At 49.3% G+C, this 20,579-nt stretch overlaps 1 protein-coding gene across 1 annotated transcript in view; it reads right to left on the bottom strand.

Moving 5' to 3' along the window:
- Positions 1 to 678: 678 nt before the first annotated feature.
- Positions 679 to 20,579, bottom strand: part of Cstpp1 (centriolar satellite-associated tubulin polyglutamylase complex regulator 1) — a 173,613-nt gene continuing 153,712 nt past the window's right edge. The window contains exons 5-9 of the mRNA XM_052182955.1: positions 6,502 to 6,587; positions 4,581 to 4,776; positions 3,940 to 4,049; positions 1,614 to 1,677; positions 679 to 1,370 (exon numbers count right to left, since the gene is read on the bottom strand). Of these exons, the coding sequence (XP_052038915.1) occupies positions 1,196 to 1,370; positions 1,614 to 1,677; positions 3,940 to 4,049; positions 4,581 to 4,776; positions 6,502 to 6,587 (631 nt within the window). The 3' untranslated portion in view covers positions 679 to 1,195. The remainder of the gene's footprint in view (positions 1,371 to 1,613; positions 1,678 to 3,939; positions 4,050 to 4,580; positions 4,777 to 6,501; positions 6,588 to 20,579) is intronic.

The following is a 20,579-nucleotide window of genomic DNA, read 5'->3' on the forward strand; positions in this document are numbered from 1 at the left end:
GGCGGTAGGGCTCTGGCTTGGTGTAGTGGCACTGTTACAAGCTTCTTTGTGGTTCTGGTGCACACCAGAGCTTGAGGGACCTTTGCGGGCTAACCCAGATGCCTGGAGGTAGGTTTGGTACCACAGGGCTTTTGGAAGCCACTTGCAGTCATCCATTGGCAGGGAAGAATGCAGGGAAATTGTGTCCAGTAAGTGGTGACATTGGCCCTGGAGCAGGCAGCCTGTTCTGCCATGACTCCATAGGGAATTTTATTTTGTGGAGATCTACCTCATTCAAGAAAGGCGAGGCTCCTTTCCAAGAAAGCCTCTGACCTTCTCCAGTCTCTGCTCCAAAACCTTAGGCCCCGTTTGTGCAGATGTGTACCACTGCCCTAGCCTGGGGCCTTCACAGATGCTCTTCACAGACATCTAATGGAACTCTGAAAAAGGCTGCACAGCTCTGTCTAGTGCTTGTGGCCAGGGTCTCATAGGTGGAGAGAACCTGACCCAACACTCAGCCATATTCAGAACACCTGCTTTGAATGGCTGTCCTCATCTGTAGGACGCCAGGTCCTCTGTCAGCTGAGGCAGGTCTCCATCCTGGAATGGCCCCAGGTTCCACCTCCCATCCAGTCCGAAAAGCACCCAGTTACACTTTCCCTTTCCCTCCCCGGAGCCCACTGGCTTTAGACTCATCGCTTACCAGACACAAGGGACTTTATTCATTTCACATTTTTGACTATTTCATACAAACTTGAGGCAGATTTTGAAAATGAAATTCTTGCCCATCCTCCCTCTTATCCCAGCTAGTGGCTGATCTCTCCAGCAGAAGGCCAGTTGGTTCGTCTTCCCAGCAAATGCTCTCAGGAATCACCCTCCACCATGAAGACCCTGCATTACTAATCCATGTTTCCCTTATAAGAGCTGCTGTGAAAAATTACCCTTCCTAGGAGGATCATGGGCTGGCTGAGATGACACTGCCTAAAGCATAAGCATCCCTGCTGGCAGGAGACTAAAGCCAATACCTTCTGTGGTTGGGACAGTAAGCTAAGGGCCCAGCGGGTTGCTGAGAGCATGAGCTAGGGAATTTTGAGGAGCATTGAACTGGGCTGGTCTTACTAGGGTTGTTATTCACCCTTCTCTCCAGCAGAGGGCGGCACAGTGATGCTGGAGAAGTCTGGTGAGGGCAGCAAAAGCAGGGTGGGACCCTTCAGATTCAAGTCTCAGACTCATCTGTCTCTTCAGTGGAGCCATCGCTCTCTGCATCCAATTTGCGGGAGCGATGGAGGGGTTTCCATGGGGAACCAACCCGGGGAGGGGTTCGGGAAGGCAGGCAGCTGGCCTCAGAAGTGGCAGTGATGGAGTTGACCAGGCCTGGGACCTGGACCAGCCTGAAGAAGGAAAGAAGCCCAGAGGGTGATGTGATGAGTCTCCTGTTCAGAGATCAGGCCTTCTACACTTAGACTTGAGCAGAGCCCCAAGGACTTATAGTACCTCTCTTCTCTCCTGGCCCCAAGCCTTTCCCTGACCAGTAAGGGGTGTTAAAAAGTGCTGTGTTGCCCACAGTGGGACACAGAAACATCTGACAGATCTGGCTTCCACAAGAGGGCAGCATCTTCCCACTTGACACTTACAGCCGTTCCAGCTCTTCATCCATGGCTGGGTCATGCATCAGGTCTCCTTTGTCAGGCAAAGCTCCTAGAAGACAGGGATTTGGTGTGAAGTCATAAGCCAGCACGAGGACCCTCCAGCCAGGCAGCAGAGACTGGCCCTTTGCTTTCATGTCTGACAACTGGTTGACAGGGAAAGTTAGTTTATGTGGAATAAGAAGTCTTGAGTACCACTTTTTTGTTTGTTTTTTGAATTTATTTATTTATTTTTTGTTTTTTCGAGACAGGGTTTCTCTGTGTAGCCCTGGCTGTCCTGGAACTCACTCTGTAGACCAAGCTGGCCTCGAACTCAGAAATCCGCCTGCCTCTGCTTCCCAGAGTGCTGAGAGTATCATTTTATAAATGTACTGAGTCTCACTATTTTCCCTTCCTCATTTGGGACAAGAGTGACAGCCAAGGAGATATCTGCAAACAGGTGATCAATCCCCTTCCAAGATTGGAGGTGGTTTGTGACCAGCAATGGATGTCCAGTTCTTGCGGCTCCCGGTGCTGAGCTGGCTGATGATGGCCTAAGCTGGCTCCAGGGGCAGAAAATAGCCAATTGTATGTCCCCAAGTCAGGGGATAGGTGGAGACATGTTAAAGTTGCAGCTTCTGGTGGGAAGGAAAGCAGTCCCATCCTGAGGTCTTACACTAACATTGGTCTGGATTGCTTTCCGTAGCCATGAAGGCATAGTTTGGAGATAACTATAGGGAAGTGTATGAAGAGTCTGGAGTGCTTCCCCCTTTAAATAAATTTTCTTTGTTTTGCTCTTTTTTAGATTAATTAGATTCTTTAATTTTTTTTCTTTTGTTGGTAGCTGGGGACAAATACAATTGAAATTTGTTTGAGGGATTGAAATTTGCAGAGAGGAAGATTGTCACCAGTAAATTGTCAAAAGAACAGGGTTTAATGGTAGTTTAGTCCCTAGACTGGACAGTCAGTAGTGTTGAGCTTCAGAAAGACTCAAGAGTGTCCAGCACTGACTCTTCTCAGAGGCATCGGGTGAGTCGCTTATGATTTTGTGGGGTTTTTCAGGGATACCCCAATCTTCCACAAACTGTTTGAAGCAAGCTATTTCCATATTCCTATTTCTAACGTGCTGCCTCTGTCACTGCTTATCCTCCACACTAGCCTTTAACCAGTCTGTAGGAAGCACTGCACGGGCTCCTCTTCATTCCCCGCACAAGGGTCTTTCCTTTTCTGTTTTCCTTCCTTCGTTGTTGAAACAGCATTCTTGGCTATCCTGAAACTCTGTAGACCAGGCTGGCCTCACAGAGATTCATAGAGATCTGCCTTCCTCTGCCTCTACTGCCTGAGTGCTGGTATTAAAGGTGTGACCAGCACTGCCTGAACTGGGAGTGAGGCTAACACGGGCTGTGAGCATTGCTAATAGCCTTTTCTTTTCTAGCTTGCAGAAGTCACACGTAGAGAAGTGGTCAGTTCCTTGGATTGTCAAAAGAGCAGCCAGTGAGTCCTCACTGGCTCTTGACTCTGATTCCCAGTTGGCCCATTCTCTGGCCCTAGTCCAGAAATCTTGGTTACGAGTCTAACTTAGATGACTGACTCAGACTCAGGTCTCTGACTCAGGGGAACCAGGCTTCTGATTGATTACTTAGCTCACCTGTCTGGTCTACCCAGTACTTTCCGGGCTACACAAAGCTATATATACAATGAGACCTTGCCTCAAAACAACAAAAATCAACAAACCTTCAGAGCAAGAGTGCAGGCTGGTCCCTAACTGGGAGAGGAGTGGCTGTGCATGGTGGGGGGGAGCAGTGGGCGTAGGAGGCCAGCCAGTGAGAAGAAAAATGATAGGTATTAAAATAGCCCGTCTCTAAGTCTCTACTTTTTTGTTTCTGTTTTTCAGATTTATCAGATTTCTCCCCCCTCCCCCCAGCTGGGAAAAACCACCTCCCAGACACACCTTTGCCCTGTTTCTAAATGGGATCCAGGTTGCTTTGATACATAATCTCCAGAGTCACTGGGTAAATAGCTTTGTGTCTGCCCAACCTGCAGGCCACTCCCTAGAACAACCAGGGATTCTGTAGGGAGGGACTGGGCAGGAGGCCTATGCCAGGGAACAGAGCAGGGACTCATTCATGTTGGGGCAGGGCAGAAGGTTGTCAGTCACATCAGTCACGTGGGAATGTGAGGGACCTCCTAGGCACAGGCAGATTTTGCACACCGCAGCTTCTAGGCTGGAGAAATCAGAGCCTGTTATCCGGCTCCTGTGGGGCCATGCTGACAGGCCAGCTGTTACCTTGTGGTGTTGGGAGGAGCACAGGTGATCACAGTGAGCTCTGCTTACCCAGGGCTTGGTTGATCCCATGATGCTTTGAGAGGGCCACAAGGAATCCATAGAAAGTCAGCCTCTGGACGTTGCTCAGGATCTCTTTGACAAGCGCTGGTGGAGGGCAGCTAGGAGGGAGAATGCGGAGGCCAGAGTCAGCTCTTAAGTGCTACTTTTTCAGCCACACCTGCAGGGCACTCAAGGCCAGGAGACCCTGCAGAAGCAGGGCCAGACTGCAGACAAGGCTGGTATGCCTACTGCTGTTTAGCTGGTGGACCTGGAGATGGACCATGCTCTGCCACACCCATCCCATAACTCTCTCTCTTACAGGGAAGCTAGAGGAACAGGGAAGAGGACATAGCTACCTGTAGGCTTCTTGCCTGGAGGCTATGTCTCTCCCACCTCTGTGCCATGCAGGGCAGTTTGACCTTCCCTTTCTGTGAATGTTTCTTTTTCAAGTAGCCTAAGCTAGTCACTCTACCTAGCCTGTCGTGGGTGAAAGTGAGCTGCTTGCTTTGGGCACACATGGGCATGTTTGAAAATGATGACCATCCTGGGACATAGAAACCCTGAACCAATCAAAATATTCTGCTAGGGACTTGCTCTCAGCAGCAGCCTGGCCTCCAGGGCTGAGGTGGCCCCTGCCCATGCCCACTTACCTGTACTTGTGCCGGTCACACAGGTTTTCCAGGCGCTGATAGAACAGTGATGCTTCCACTCCATCCAGCATACCGGCATCACCCAAGGCAGGTCGCTGGCGGTGCTGCCCACTGGATGATGTTGGCACAATCACTGTATTGGGGTTTTTCCCCGACAGCAAGTCCTGATAGATGGCAGCCACACTCTCCAGGAATTCTGGTACCACAGGGATTGGAAGGAATGGTTCAGGTGAGGAGGCCACTTCTTCACCACATCCTCCTTTCTCTGAGGCTCAGTCTGTCTAGCCTCAGTGTAGATGCCGAAGTGCCCAGAGTGACCGTAGCCCTCCGGGCCCTCCCGAGGGCTTTTACCTGGGACAGTTCCTGGGCTAGGTAGGGCCCTACATACTAGTGAGGCACCTTACTCAGGGACAATTAGCTTATCTGTTTCCCTGCTGGAATGTAAGATCCTTGAATAAAGGCAGGGGTCACGCTGGCCCTGAGGACGGCCCCTGTCCCAGTGCCTGACACTGTCCTGGTCCTTGTTAAATGCTGTAAGGTGTTTCTTTCAGTGAATACAAGCTCATTCTCACTGTCAGTTCATTTCATGAGGCCGTCTGCTTCATAAAAGTGTACTGGAGGCTGCACAAAGAATCCTTGTCCCTGCCCAGACTGGGTCTCTTAGTGTAATCGATATACCTTGAAAGAAAATTTAAAAAGTGGCCGGGTGGTGGTGGTGGCGGTGGTGGTGGCGGCAGCGCACGCCTTTAGTCCCAGCACTTGGGAGGCAGAGGCAGGCGGATTTCTGAGTTCGAGGCCAGCCTGATCTACAAAGTGAATTCAGGACAGCCAGGGCTACACAGAGAAACCCTGTCTCAAAAAAGACAAAAAAAGAAAAGAAAAAAATCATTGAGGAAAGGACCTTAAAAACTGCCAATTTATTAATCATTTGAAGTTGAATTTGTTTTCCAAGCTTTGTAGGCACGTTATCGCTGGTAAACAACGACTTTCCTGCCTGTTCTCACCCCTACCCCTGTATGTTAGAGGGGGGAATTCTCCTGAACATGCCTGCTCTTTCCCTAAGGTCTAAGAGCTCCAGAGAAATTAGACATAGCTGTTGATGCTGCTAGGAGCAGGTGGTGTGAGCTCAGGCTTGCCCCCCCCCCCCCAGCTCTTGGGCTGCCATCAAGCAACAATGTGGCGCCTGAGTGTGGTCAAAGCTGGCTGCAGCACTGGTTGGCAAGAAAGTGATCTCCAAGCTCCAAAGATAGTTTTCTTTATGCCTGTCTTTAAAGATGTAACAAATTTTAAATTGTACTCACTCATATTTGAGGCGTGTACATATATATTTATTCATCTGTTTTTATTCCATTAAGTCAGAAGGGCCTTAAAGGTGCAACTAGAATGAATTGGGAAACAGAATGGAAGTGTGAGATATGTATGTGTATATGTGTGTGTGTGTCTTTGATTACAATCATGTGCCATGGTGTCTGTGTTTATTAAAAGCTATAAGTATGGTAAAAAACAGGCCACTGGTGATCAAGGACCAAGGGAGTGGCTAAAAGCACAGGTCTGGGTTCTAACCTCTACACGCTTATCTCTTAGGACTAGTGAACAGACTAAAGGCCTTAGTGCTGCAGCTGGGAGCTAGTAAGTTTCTAATGAGTGGATGCTATTGGTGTCCTTACTGCTGCTGTCACTTAAGTGGATCTTTTTGTGCTGCTGACTGGAAGCCATGTGCTTTTTCAGTATCTAGGCAGATTGCATTTGTGACCTCCAGTGCAAATCAGCCATCCCGTTGGTGGGCCATGATGAAGCATGCCTCGAAAGGAGGTGGGGATGGGAACTGTGTGTTCCAGGCACACAGATGGAAGAGACAACAGGATGACAAAGGGAGACATGGTCCCTGACAAAAGCCACATGGGCCCTGGAACATTCTCACCTGAGTAATAAAACTGGATCTGGAAGGCGAAAAGGAAATCCGAGAAAGACATCAGGCAGTCCATGGCATCGTCCATGAGCACAATCCTGGGGGAGGGGGAGGGGGAGGGGGAGGGAGGAGCCCGAGAGAGACAGAGCAGACGTTACATGCTCGCCTGGGAGAAGGGAGAGAAAGCCAGACTGACAAAGATTATTCACCAACAAGTTTTTTGTCCAGGTCCCCGTCTCCCTTGGGGCTGCAGCATATTTGGGGAAAGGGTCCCCAAAACAAGTCTTCTAGTCATGTCATCCCGCCAATCCAGCTCTGTCACTGATCTGCAATGAGCACTCTGCTCCCAGGTCAGCCTTGGTGGCACCAGTCAATGGAGCATGGGCAGAGTGGAGTGGAGGCAGCAAAGAGAGGGTGCAATTGTAATGCAGCCAAGATCTCCTTTCATATACTTAAAGCCGTAAATCCTTTCATTCTGCAGTGAGGACCATTTAGTTCCGAATAAATACTGCCCATCAGAAAAGGCAAAAAGAACAGCCAAGAGGTTTAAAGGGGTCTTGGCAAGTAGCGCTGGGATTTAATAAGCTACCAAATGGCCAGAACAGCAACAGGCACCTCTACTATGGGACACAGAGGTAGACTGGGAGCGGGAGGTGGGGCGTGGACAGCCGTGCCCAGAGAATGCACATCAGCTGGTGGAACTGTGGCTGCCACTGCAGGCGCCTGCCCCTGCTCTCCCAACAGAGCACCCTCAGGAGAAGCACTTGGTTAGTAAAGAGATCACACTAAGGCCAAATCTGTACTCTGCTCAGGGATGGAGCTGAGGAGGGAAGGAAGAGAAGCCCGCGCTCGCTGGGCTCCATGTGTGCCAGGCAGCGCCAGCCTCCTGTCCTGGACGGAGTGAGGCGGGGCCTCTGGTATGTTTCTGACAAGCCCTTCTGGCTTTATCTTTCTTTTTAAAATTTTAAACTTTCTTTTGCTTTGGGCTATTTTTCTAACTCTCTACTTACTTGAATCAGAGGGGTCAGGGCTTGGGATATATTCCCAAATACAGAAAGGGTCCTAGGTAGCTGGAATAATAGTAGTGACAGGTACCATGTACTGAGCACCCTGTTCCTCAGTGGGCACTGCATCTAGCATTTAGCTGCCTTCATCAAATCTCACCGATGGCACTATAAGAGTTTGGACTGGTTACTTCCTTTTGCACGTGAGGGACTTTTGATCCTGAAGGAGTCAATGTGTGAGTTTGAATGACTTCTCAGGCCGTGTGCTTCCATTAGGCTGCACTATTTTTTTTTAAGAAGAAAGAAATCAAGTTCATGCTTTATATCCCAGCACTGGGGAGGCAGAGGCAGGTAGACAGAGCTCTGAGTTTAAAGCCAATGCCAGCCTGGTTTACATAGAGAGGTCCAAGACAACTAGAGCTATTTAGAAAGACCCTTTCTAAAAATAAACAAGGAACACACAATAGAAACACTAGCATTAGCGCATAAATTAGATTCTAGGCTAATTTATATTCTTTGCCATATATATCTTAGAGCTTTAATTATTTGTCTCTTGGGGAGAAGAAAAGCTGCCCTCTGCTATCACGCTGGAAAAAAATTGAGGTCAAAGTGGGAAGCAGCAATGCTGCAAGGCCACAAGAGGGCGCTCAAGTCCCTCCATCAAGGGCTGCGAGGCTCACTGCAGCTCCAGAGTTCAAAGGGGTTTCTTCCTTTTATCTCTTTCTCTCTCTCTCTCTCTCTCTCTCTCTCTCTCTCTCTCTCTCTCTCTCTCTCTCTCTCTCTCTCTCTCTCTCTCTCTCTCTCTCTCTCTGTCTGTCTTCTTAAGGTTTTGGATATTTTCTTTATTTAAATTTCAAATGTTTACCCCTTTCTAGGTCTCCCCTCCAGAAACCCCCTATCCTATCCCCCTTCCCCCTGCCTCTATGAGGGTGCTTCACCCCCACCCCTCAACTCCAGCCTTCCCGCCCTGGCATTCCCCTACACTGGGGCATTGAATCCCCTCAGGCCCAAGGGCAGCTCCTCCCACTGGTGTCCAACAAGGCCATCCTCTGCCACATATGTGGCCAGAGCCATGGGTCCCTCCATCCCTCCATGTGTACACTTTGGTTGGGGGTTCAGTTCCCAGAGTTCTCATATCCAAGGGAAAAGTAAAGAAACAAACAAATCCAAAGAAAAACAAAAACAAAAACTGAGAGAGAGAGAGAGAGAGAGAGAGAGAGAGAGAGAGAGAGAGAGAGAGAGACAGAGAGAGCCCGCACTGAGTGGATGCCCTTCAGACATCTGACTGGGTAGGGAGCAGACAAAGGGTCTGAGGTTAGTGAAGATGCACTGCGGAGGGAGGGAGAGGGTGCCCCACAGGGATACCTAGGCAGGAGGGGATACCTTGGGAGGAGAGAAAAGACATGCCTGTCCTTCCTGCTCTACTCCTGTAATGGCCAAGCACCCTAGTGGTCAAAAGCAAATGGCACAGGAGAGCGCTCAAGTCCCTCCATCACGGCTAACTGCAGCTGCAGTTAGCTCCAGTTAGTTAACTGGGCTGAGCCTCACCCTCAGGGAACCGTGGTCAAAGCCTTGAAGCTTTCAAAGACAAATGCTTCGGTCACTAACCTGGACCCTCCAGCTCGTGCTGATAGCCACAGTCGGTTTGTGTCTGTATTGATCGTTGTGCTGTGATGTAATTAAAATACCATACAGCGAACCCATTAAACATCTAAGACAGTGTTTTCATCTACAGCACTGTGCGGTCATCATCACAACTCTGATGATTCTAGAAGCTACTCTGTTTCTCCCCCACCAGCATGCTCCTGAGGCACGTTCTGTTTCCTCGAGGCTCCCAGCAGATCCTGACAGCACCTCTCTGGAATGTTAGGAAATGCCCTCTCTAACTCTTTCTGGGTGAGGTGTCCCCACCTCAGAACTGGCTCCAGCTTTCTGTCAGAGGCTTTTTAAAAGATTTATTTTATTTTTAGGTATGTGTCTGTGTGTCGGTATGTGCGTGAGTGCAGGTGTCAGTTGTGTGGCACTTGGGAGCTGTGGGTGCCGAGAACCAAAGTTGGGTCTTCTAGAAAAGCCCAAACACTCCTTCCTAACCACTGAACCATCCCTCTAGCCTGAGGTCATTCTTAATTAGAACATTAGTTTCCTTTTGTTGTATTTGGTTTTGGGCTTTGTTAAAGTACAAATAGACTATGCACACATGGTGTGCAGTAATCCCACACCCGCCCTGCTGTGCAGCTAGCTGCTGGACGGTTGACCTGACTGACCTGACAGCCAGAAAGATAACAGTTCTTATCTACTCCAGGAATTTGCTGCTGTTTCTAGGGTGGCTTTGCTGTTCTAGGAGGAAACACCTCCGACAGTTTTAGCACAGTAGAATTTGTGGCCAAGAGCTGCGCTTTAGACTTTGTGGACCAGGACTGTGTGCCCGTCCCTCACCTGGCCAGGGGCAAAGCCACTGGGAGTACGAGCTTATTTGCCCGCTGCTCACAGAATCAGTTAGTACTGGGCACAAAGAGCTGAGCCTTGAATCTTCTACAAGCTGTTGTCAGGACCTCTGGGATTCCAAGAATTAAGCTTAGAGTTACTGGTCATACTTGTGCCAGAAACACTTCTTGATTCTTCCTCTGGACAACATGAGACTTCAGGGTGGCCATGATGCACAGGTGGAGGAGGCATGGCCACTGCTGAGGAGAGAGACCAATCCCTCTCTGAAGATGGCAGAGTGAAGTCTCAATGGGGCAGGGTAGCCTGCCGCACTTTTCTCCCTGCTATTTACTCGGCTGGGGCTGAGACATTGTCAGAAATGCCCGTGGCAAGCAGGGGGCCAGGGACATGACGCTGTGTGACAGCAGCACATGGGAAGAGGTGAGAGGTTTTCTTTGGTGCAAGCAGTGGCACTGGTGCCACACATCCACCAGGCTAGGGAGGCTGTTCTCTGTCCACAGCTGGAGGTGTGGACTAGACTAAGCGGGTAGCAGTAGGAAGGAGGATGTGCAGGTGTGAGACCACAGAGGATTAGGAGCTGCGGTAAGGGGATCTTTGCCCGAGGGCTGGAAGATCTGCCAGACAACACCTTTCTTTCCTGCTTGTTATTTGACGCTGGTCTAGCATGGCTCCTGCCACAGTTCAGACACTCACTCAGGAAATACTGTTGAGTATAGTAGGTATGAATAAGGAGAAAAGGCCATTTTTACCCTATTCTTTGCCCCTGGCCAGGAGAAACCTACACACTACATTCAGCTGTGGAAGTCCAATAGGAAGAAAGCAGAGTCTTGGAGAAGCAGGTCAGAATGATGGGGACCAGAGAGGTGGCTGCATTGAGACCTTTTGTCTTGGTTGAGAAGCTAGGAGGAAGTCAAGGTCAGATCCATCTTTGTAGGACTGCCTCTGAGGACATCAGTGTACCTAAGACTGAGCACTAGGAGATTTTTTTCCAAGCTGGGATTGTATATGAGGGAGTCACCCAAAAGTCGGGAAGCTTGCACTTCCCAGAGCGTCCTCTGGCCCTGTCAGAGTGTCAGTGGTCCCAACCATGGGCCGGATTACTGGCTTTTCTTACTAGAACTGGAGGGAAAAGCTGGTTGTCTAGAGGACTGACGGGAAAGAGATTTGATCTTTAATAGCACCATATATGGGGTGGCGCTGCATTGGTTAAAGGCACCTGCTACCAAGCCTGAGGACTGGAGTTCAGTAACCCAGATGCACACAATGAAGGAGGCACCTGGCCTGTCACAGGTTGTTCTCTGACCGTCACATGTGCATCACAGAGAGCATGCCACCACCCCAGCAAGTAAATACATTCAGTTTTTCCTAATTTTACGTGTGTGTGTGTGTGGGGGGGGGATGGATGGATGTGATTAGGTACCTATGGATGACACAGATCGCTTGGTGCGGGAGTTACATGTCGGTTATTAGCAATCTGATATGGGTTCTGGAAACTGTACTTGGGTCCTCTGCAAGAACAGTATGTGCTTTTAACTGCTGAGCCATCTCTTTAGCCATTAATTTTAAAAATAAAAAGATAGTTTTTATTTTTAAAATGAAGAGATTAGACAGACAGCTCAATGGCTAAGAGCACGTGTTGCTCTTGCGGAAGGCCTGGTTTGGTTCCCGCACCCACGTGGTGGCTCACAGCCCTCTGTGACTCCAGTCCAGGGCCTCCATCACCCTCTTCTGACTTCTACTGCCGCCACGTAAGCATGTGGTGCACACACGCACATGTGGGCAAAACACTCATTCACCTAAAGTAAAGCAAATACAATTAAAACTAAATAAATAAAAACCAAAGCCCACCCCATAGAGCCAACTGTGGTGACTCGTGTCTGCAGTCACAGCACTCTAGAGACAACAGGATCATCAGTTCAAGGCCAGCCTCCTCTACATACTGAGTCTATCTCAAACAAAATAAAACAGACACAAACCCCACATGCAGTATTGCCTATTGCCTATCTCCAAACAACTGCTCTGATCCAATGAAAGCTCTGGTGCTCTGAACTGCAGCAGAATGGGGGGGAAGGGGGGGAAGAGGAAGGCAGGCAGGCAGTTATGGCCCCGCCTTTGTCTTCCGAGACAGGAACAACCTGAGGTCAGACATCCCTACAGATAACTCCTCAAATTCATCTCCCCAGAGGTCTCCAGAGCCCTCCTTGAGACAGGATGCCCACATGTTGTGTCCCAGTGGAGAGCAGTCAGCGTAGCGCCCCTCCCTGCCAGAGGCCTTTTGCTAACATGCCAGCTGCCTCTGACACCTGGAGGGGCCTGGCCACCCTGGCTTTGAAGTGGAGCCAGCCAGGAACTGCTGCCAACAAGAGTCTGTACAAATCTATTGGATCATGGAGGGATCCTCGCAAGCAATGCCTCTGGGCTAGAAAGAAGGCCTCTGGGGAGAGAGACGGGTACTCTGGGTCAGGCTGGCTCTGAGCAGAACCATGTGGAGGGTGGAGTTCAGGGCCAGCAACTGGGATGAAGAAAGTGGAGTGGGCAGGGTCCGAGCTAGTCCCAGGGGGTTGGCTGCTCTCTTCCTTGCTAACTTCCAACAGCTGGGACAAGCTGGCTGACTGCGCGGTAAGGAGGTGCCAAGGAAGGAGAGCTTCCAGCCCAAGCTCACCGAAGTGCCAACCTCCTGTGCACCCCTGGTCTAGTGGCATGAACTGGGCCATTTTTCCTGCAATTCTGGGTCTGAAGGCTTTGGGATCAAGTTGCAGTTGTCCTACAGCTGGCCTCAGTTCTGTGTCTGAGTTTCCTCATATGCACAGAAGGGATGAGCATGGCGCCTCCAGCAAAGGACGGAGATGTAACGTGAGGACGCCCTTGTCTCAGGATCCACTAGTGTGAGGACAGAGATGCTGTGAGAGGAGGCCTTTGTCCAGGGCCTCGGGCATCCACAAGTAGAGTGAGGTGCTAGCAACTGGAGGAGCCTCTCTGCGTTAAGGCTGGAAGAGCCTAAAATAGCAAATGAAAGCAGCTCAGTGGAAGGAAATGCCTCCAGCTCCCAAGCCAGGCAGAGGCCGCCAGCCGGAAGCTAGCTATTTAGTTTCTAGCCCACTTTTGGGAGAGCTAGCTCTCAGTCACTTTGCATGACTGTTGAGGCCATATGACTAGTGTCCTTTATTGGGACAGCTGAAGCATGTCCCCAAGTTGGTTTGTGCTCACACTGTTTTAATGTCAGGGCCGTGAGACTAGGGCAGTGATAAATCCATGTAGGGGCCATGCTCAAGGTCAGGGAGTGTGCTGCTGGGAAGGTCTTCTGCCTGTGCGTGTGTGTGTGTGTGTGTGTGTGTGTGTGTGTGTGTGTGTGTCTGTCTGTCTATCTCCCTGCCCCCCTCTTCCTCAACCCATCCTGGTCTGGGTAGGAAATGTGCTACCCCAATCTAGGACCTGACCCCCCTCCCCCAACACTGCTGCTTCCCTGAAGACAGCTTACATCCTCACAGTTCTGGAACCACAGAAAGGCCTGAAGTCCCCTTGCACTGCTGCACAGGTGTGGGAAGGTAAAGGCCTGAATCTAATGTGCATCCCTCCCTCAGGCCCAGACACGTCTCTCTGCAGGCACCACCAGCACAGAGCCCAGCCATTCTGCACGCTTTGCCTGGAATTCTTTGGCCCCCTTACTGCTCTGCCATCTACTGAATTCTCTTTTGATTTCAAAGAAGTATGTAAGCTCTCAGATTACTACAGAGAACAGCCTGACACCCATACTTTTCAATTCAACTTTTAAATGGTTTTTGTTGTTGTTTGTTTGTTTGTTTGTTTGACACAAAATCTCAAGTAGCTCAGGCTGGCCTTGGAGTCCTCTACTATCCAGGTGCATCCCAAGTGGGATCATGAGGGCATCTCCCACCATACCCAAGTAAAGCATTCTTAGAACTTAAAAGTTCTGGAACTTCTAGAGTAAACACAACAAATATCTTCTATTCTTTAAACATTTTTTAAATCTTTTTTGAGACAGAGTCTCATTATGTAGCCCTGGCTAGTCTGGAACTCACGAAGTACACCAAGCTGTCCTTCAACTCACAGAGCTCTGCTTGCTTGAGCCTCCCCAGTGCGGGAATTAAACATTCATTCTACATTGCCTAGCTGAACTGAAAAACCAAAACCAAGAATCCAAAACCACTACCACCACCACCACCACCACCACCACCACCACCACCACCACCACAGTACTAGGGATTGAACCCAGGGCCTTTTTCTCGTGAGCTACATCCTGCCCTCTTCCTAGTTTTTAATTTGAGATAGAGTTTCACTAAGTGTCCTCGCTTACCTAGTCCAGCAGGCCTTGGACCTAACCTCAGTAGTTAGGATTCCAGGCCTATGCCATCAGGTCAGCTTTTCCTTGGTTGCCTACTTTTGAGAAGGGTTTTAATCTTAGGTCTTAGGGTCTTGGCCTTTTGTCCAGACTGGACTCAAACTTCCAAGTCCAAGTGATGTCCCTTTCATAGCTTTCCTAGTAGCTAAGACTTCAAGTGTGATACCAACTTCAGCATTTTTGTGACCGTGGTACCAGAGATTGAACTCATGACCTTGCAAAGCATGTGCTCTGTCACTAGGCCACGCCCAACCCCTCAATTTTGCTGATGGCATCTTTTGTTAAATAGAACATTTACATTTAAATTCCTTGGTCCAGTACAGTGACTCTCAACCTATGGGGTGAGACCCCTTTGGAGGCCACATACCAGATATCCTCCATATCAGATGTTTACATTACCATCCATAACAGTAGAAAAATTACAGTTATGAAGGAACAATGAAATAATTTTATGGTTGAGGTCAGCACAACATGAGGAACTGCACTGCAGGGTCACAGCCTTAGGAAGGCTGAGGTGTACTGGACTAGAAGCTGGAATTTGGCATTTGTGGCCAGAGTTAACTTGCCATTGGGGAACTCCTGCTTCCTGGACATAGGTACCTCCTCCCTCTCTCTGGGATGTCAGCTCCACTAAGGCAAGGGCTTTTGCTCACTGCTCTAGCTGCAGTACCTCAAAGAGTGCCTAGCAGCAAAGACACGCTTACTCCGTGAACGGCGGCTACCCAGGGAAAGTTTGTTTGTGGACAGTTGTGTTTGTCTATCTGGGCTTGAGCTTTGGCAGCCTGCTGAAGAATTCTTTTGCCGGCCAAGTGGTGATGGCACAATCCTTTAAAGCCAGCATATGGGAGGCAGAGGCAAGCAGATCTCCATGAATTTGAGGCCAACCTGGCTTACAGAGGAAGTTCCAGGATAGTCAAGGCTACACAGAGAGACCTGTGTCAACAAAACAAAACAACAAAAAAATCACACACAAAAAAACCCAACAGAATTCTTTTGCCACTTCATACCAGACACTCAACAAACACTTGAAGGATGAATACAGGTGTGAGATACCAATTTTCATTCACTATACTACATATGTATTTATTCATTTTAAATTAAAGGCAATATTCTTGAGACTGGGTATCACAATGTAGCTGTGGCTGGCCTGGAACTCACTATAGAGGCTAGACTGGCTTCAAACTCACAAAAATATGCTTGTTTTTACCTTCAGAGTGATAGAATCAAAGGCATGTGCCACCGCGCCTGGCTTCCATCTGTCAGCTGTTGGCATTATTTTCTGAGTGACTGGAGTTCTACTCAGGAACTCCCCTTTCTATCTGTAGCTTGTGCTCCTCTACATTTCCCTCTAATGGGCCCTGATCTTACATCAACTTCTCCAGTACCCTTGGAGCTGATTGAGTTAAAGGGTGTCTGAGCTGTAATAGCTGTACCTGCATTTTCAAGGAGCACCCAGGGGCTGTCTCTGCCTCCTCAATCTGGAATTAAAGATGTGTAGTGCCAGCCATACTCGGCTTCTACATTATAATTTAAAAATCGGACAATTTAGCCAGGTGTGGTGGTGCACGCCTGTAATCCCAGCACTTGGGAGACAGAGGCAGGCGTATTTCTGAGTTTGAGGCCAGCCTGGTCTACAAAGTGAGTTCCAGGACAGCCAGGGCTACATAGAGAAACCCTGTCTCAGAAAAAAAACAAAAAAACAAAAAAAAAAAACCACCACCACCACCAACAACAAAAACAAAAGACAAAACAACAACAACAAAAAAAATTGGACAATTTGTTCATTTTCAGCCTTTGAGTTAAAATCAAGTATACAAATTAGGTAATTTGTTGGGGCATTAAGACATGGATTTTACATGGATTATCTCATTAAAGCTTTAAAACAACCATATTAGCTAACATTATTCCTGTTTTATAGATGGGAAAATTGATGCTTAGAGAAGTTGAATAATTGTTTTTGAGACAAGGCCTTACTATGTAGCTCAGGCTGGCCTGGAACTCACTGTGTAGCCTGGGCTTGCCTGGAACTCATAGTAATTCTCTTTCCTTAAGAGATTATTGTAAACCGGGCGGTGGTGGCGCATGCCTGTAATCCCAGCACTCTGGGAGGCAGAGGCAGGTGGATTTCTGAGTTCGAGGCCAGCCTGGTCTACAGAGTGAGTTCCAGGACAGCCAGGGCTACACAGAGAAACCCTGTCTCAACAACAAAAAAACAAATCCAAAAAAAAAAAAAAAAAAAAAACCAAAAAAAAAAAAAAAAAGAGAGAGAGATTATTGTGATTCTAGCCGAGAACCACCCACCATCTCTGGCAAAGTTAATTAACTCAAGTAAGATCATGTAGGCTTGTTGGTGATGGCCCGACATCTGAATCCAGGACCAGGTTCTAGCACCTGCTCTTCCCCATCAAGGTATGATGTGCTTTTGGGACACAGAGACCAGGTAAAGGTGACTTACCTGAGTGGCAGTGACTGTCTGAAACTGGACCTCTGTGGGCTTGCTGCCAGGGGGCGTTCTGCCCACTGTTCTAACAAAACGATGCAAGAACGTTTCCTGTTCTGGGCAGGGCCCTGACTAGAGGTGTGGTCTTTGGTAAGGGAGATGTTAAACAGTATTCAGACACATCAGACAAGGGAATGCCAGCGATTTAATCCACGCGGGGCTCAGAAGCCAGAGGGAGCCTGTGGCTACCACTTTAAACCAGCAGTCTCCAGTGTGGTCCCAGACCATCCACATCATTTGGGAAAGTTTTAGAAATATGACTTTTTGGGGCCCTGCCCTAGAACTCTTGAACTTTGGGGTGGAGCTGCTATCTGGGGTTAAGAGGCCCCTTAGGTGATTCTGACGCTAGTCCAAGAGAGGCATGCTGCTTTTAATCTACCCTTGGGTTGGAGCTTCCAAATCTTGTCAGAGGCTAACCACAGGTCATCTCATCATGATGCTTCATTAGGTATCATCTTCTGAGCGTTGTGAAGAGAAAAAGGCTGGGAAGCACTTTCATTTATTTTATTTTGTAAATAAAAAACCTACCTTATTGTTGTCATTTGTGGTTGTTGCTATTACTATTATCATTATTGATGTTTTGCCTGTATGCATTTCTGGGCACCACATCTGAAAGGTCAGAATAGTTCATCAGATCTGGAACTGGAATTTTAGATGGTTGTGAGTCACCATTGTAGCTGCTGGGAATTGAACCTAGGTTCTCTGGAAGAGCAGCCAGTGTCCTAACTACTGAGCTGCCTCTCCAGGTTTTACTTTTTAAAAATCTGGTAATAATAATAGCATTGCTGGGCAGTAGTGATGCACATCTTTAATCCTAGCTCTTGGAAGGCAGGGCAGGTGGATCTCTGTAAGTTTGAGGCCAGCCTGAACTATGGAGTGAGTTCCAGAACAGCCATGGCTACACAGAGGGACCCTGTCTTGAAAAAACAAAATAATAACAATAAAAAATAATAACAGCATTAACAATAACACCAACATCATCATCATAACAGTAAATTATTTACTTACTAGTTTACTTATATACTCCTATTTTGTTTTATTTTTGGTTTGAGATAAGATGTTGTGTATCCTTTGAGCTTGTGACCCTCCTGCCTTACCTTCTGAGCACTAGGGGGGCAGGCATGCATCACTATGTTTCATTTAATTATTATTTATCACTGTTAATATTATTGTTTGTTTTTTCAAGCCAGGGTTTCCATGCAGCCCTAGCTGTCTGGGAACTCACTCTGTAGACCCTAGTCTTGAAGTCAGAAGTCTGCCTGTCCCTGTCTCCCATGTGCTGAACTTAAATGACCATTAATTGACTTTGCTAAACAGTTCACATATTTGTTACTGATTACTGAAATCTCACAAAAATTCTACGGTTATTATTATTCCCATTTTATTTTTTAATAATTTATTTATTTAAAGATTTAGCTATTTTATATATGAGTGCTCTATCTGCATGTATACCTGCATGCCAGAAGAGGCATTGGATCCCATTATAGATGGTTGTGAGCCACCAGGACCTCTGGAAGAGCAGCCAGTGCTCTTAACCTCTGAACACCCATAGACATGGAAACAGCCCAGCAAAGTTAAGGGCATCCTTATGGCCGTCCAGTTACTGGGCTCTGGAGGATTGGATATTCGCCTTCTTCATAGGTTTATTATGTTATTTTTATCTATGTGTGTGTTGGTGTGCCTGTATGCACACAAGAGGGTGGTGCTCAAGGAGGCCAGAAGAGGGTGTAGCATCGTCTAGACTTACAGTCACCTACAACTGAGGGCTGTCTGACATGGTTCTCTGCAAGAAGCACCCGGGACTACTGAGACATCTTTGCAGCTCCCACAGCCACCTTTCTAACACCTGTGCTCCTGTAGGTCAGTTTTAATGCTACTGCTTTTAATTGTATTGCAAGTTTTCTCTGTGCAGGACATTACTTTAAGCATATTACAATTATTGTTGCCACCTTACAAATAAAGACAGTGAGGCTCAGAGAAATACCCTTCCTAAGAGCACAAGCTAACAAATCCACAGTCTGGTTCCCATCACATGCTCTTGTTCTCGCAGGGCCTCACACATGCTAAGCAAGTGCTCCGCACGCCCAGGTCCCAGGCACAGGCTCCTAGGTGTCAGGAGAGCTCTCTAGCTTAGAGGGTGATGAGACGGGGATGCTCTGGAGGCCGATCAGGAAAGGATGAGGAGGTACAAGGGTCTCTGACTGGGCTGCTGTGGTAGAGCTTGTTAGCTCCTTCCTGTGTTCCCAGCTCCCACCTGCTGCCCGTGGCCTGGCTGGAATGCTTGTAGCCCTTAGGGCAGGCGCTGTGGAGAAGCTGTCACGGAAAGCTCTGCCTTGCAGCTGCCCATGGATTACATTCTTTTTCATGTGCACATCACAGACTGGAGCCTCCTGCAGCCTTCCCCAGGGCCCTGAGGAAGAAAACTGGCAGTGGGTAGGTGGGGGCAGTGGGTGGACAGTGGGTGGGTGGGGGCAGTGGGTGGGTATGGGCAGTGGATGGGGGGGTAGTGGGTGGGTGGGGGTAGTGGGTGGGGGCAGTGGGTGGGTGGGGGCAGTGGATGGGGGTGAGTGGGTGAGTGGGGGCAGTGGGTGGGTGGGGGCAGTGGGTGGGTGGGGGCAGTGGGTGGGTGGGGGCAGTGGATGGGGGGTTAGTGGGTGAGTGGGGGCAGTGGGTGGGTGGGGGCAGTGGATGGGGGGTTAGTGGGTGGGTGGGGGCAGTGGGTGGGTGGGGGCAGTGGGTGGGTGGGGGCAGTGGATGGGGGGTTAGTGGGTGAGTGGGGGCAGTGGGTGGGTGGGGGGCAGTGGGTGGGTGGGGGCAGTGGATGGGGGGTTAGTGGGTGGGTGGGGGCAGTGGGTGGGTGGGCAGTGGGTGGGTGGGGGCAGTGGGTGGGCAGTGGGTGGGTGGGGGGTAGTGGGTGGGGGCAGTGGGTGGGTGGGGGCAGTGGGTGGGTGGGGGGCAGTAGGTGGGGGGCAGTGGATGGGGGGAGTAGTGGGAGGGTGGGGGCAGTGGGTGGGTGGGGGGCAGTGGATGGGGGTTAGTGGGTGAGTGGGGGCAGTGGGTGGGTAGGGGCAGTGGGTGGGCAGTGGGTGGGTGGTGGGCAGTGGATGGGGGAGTAGTGGGAAGGTGGGGGCAGTGGGTGGGTAGGGGCAGTGGCTGGGTGGGCAGTGGATGGGGGGGGGCAGTGGGTGGGTGGGGGCAATTCATCTTTTTGAAAGAACCGGCCTTACGGGCCTAGCCAGCCACATCTATAACTCTGGTTGGATGCCTGGGCTGGTGGGAGCTGGCCTGCTGACTTTCAGGACAAAGTGAGAAGAGCCAGTGCTTAGAGGCATTTGCTGGGGAGCTGCAGGCCTGCAGTGCACACAGCAACCAGAGTGGACAGGGAACGAAGGACCAGGAGGAGCCGAGAGTGACAGAGAAGCCAGGCACTCACACTTAGGAAGGAACCAGGCCTCCCCTGAGTCCACCTCTATCCTGCAGCTGCCCTCCTGTGGATTTCCCAGGGATCTTCTATTTGTACATGCAAGCTTTCGCCATTGGTATTGCTGGTTATGGTGAGTTCATTCCTCATAATGAGAGGTGAGTTTCTGTTAAATAGCACATAGGCCTCTTACCAGAGAGGACCAGCACTTTAGAAGGCTTTTGTAGTGATAATGTTATCTAGTATACATCCACGCTGCGGCATGAAGAAACCTGGTTGCTTCTGACACTTGAGGGGTAAAGGTTGGAGATCAGAAATTTAAGGTCACCTTGGGCTACGTAGTGAACTCCAGGCTAGCAT

Source organism: Apodemus sylvaticus, chromosome 5 (assembly GCF_947179515.1).
Source record: "Apodemus sylvaticus chromosome 5, mApoSyl1.1, whole genome shotgun sequence".
Lineage (NCBI taxonomy): Eukaryota > Metazoa > Chordata > Mammalia > Rodentia > Muridae > Apodemus > Apodemus sylvaticus.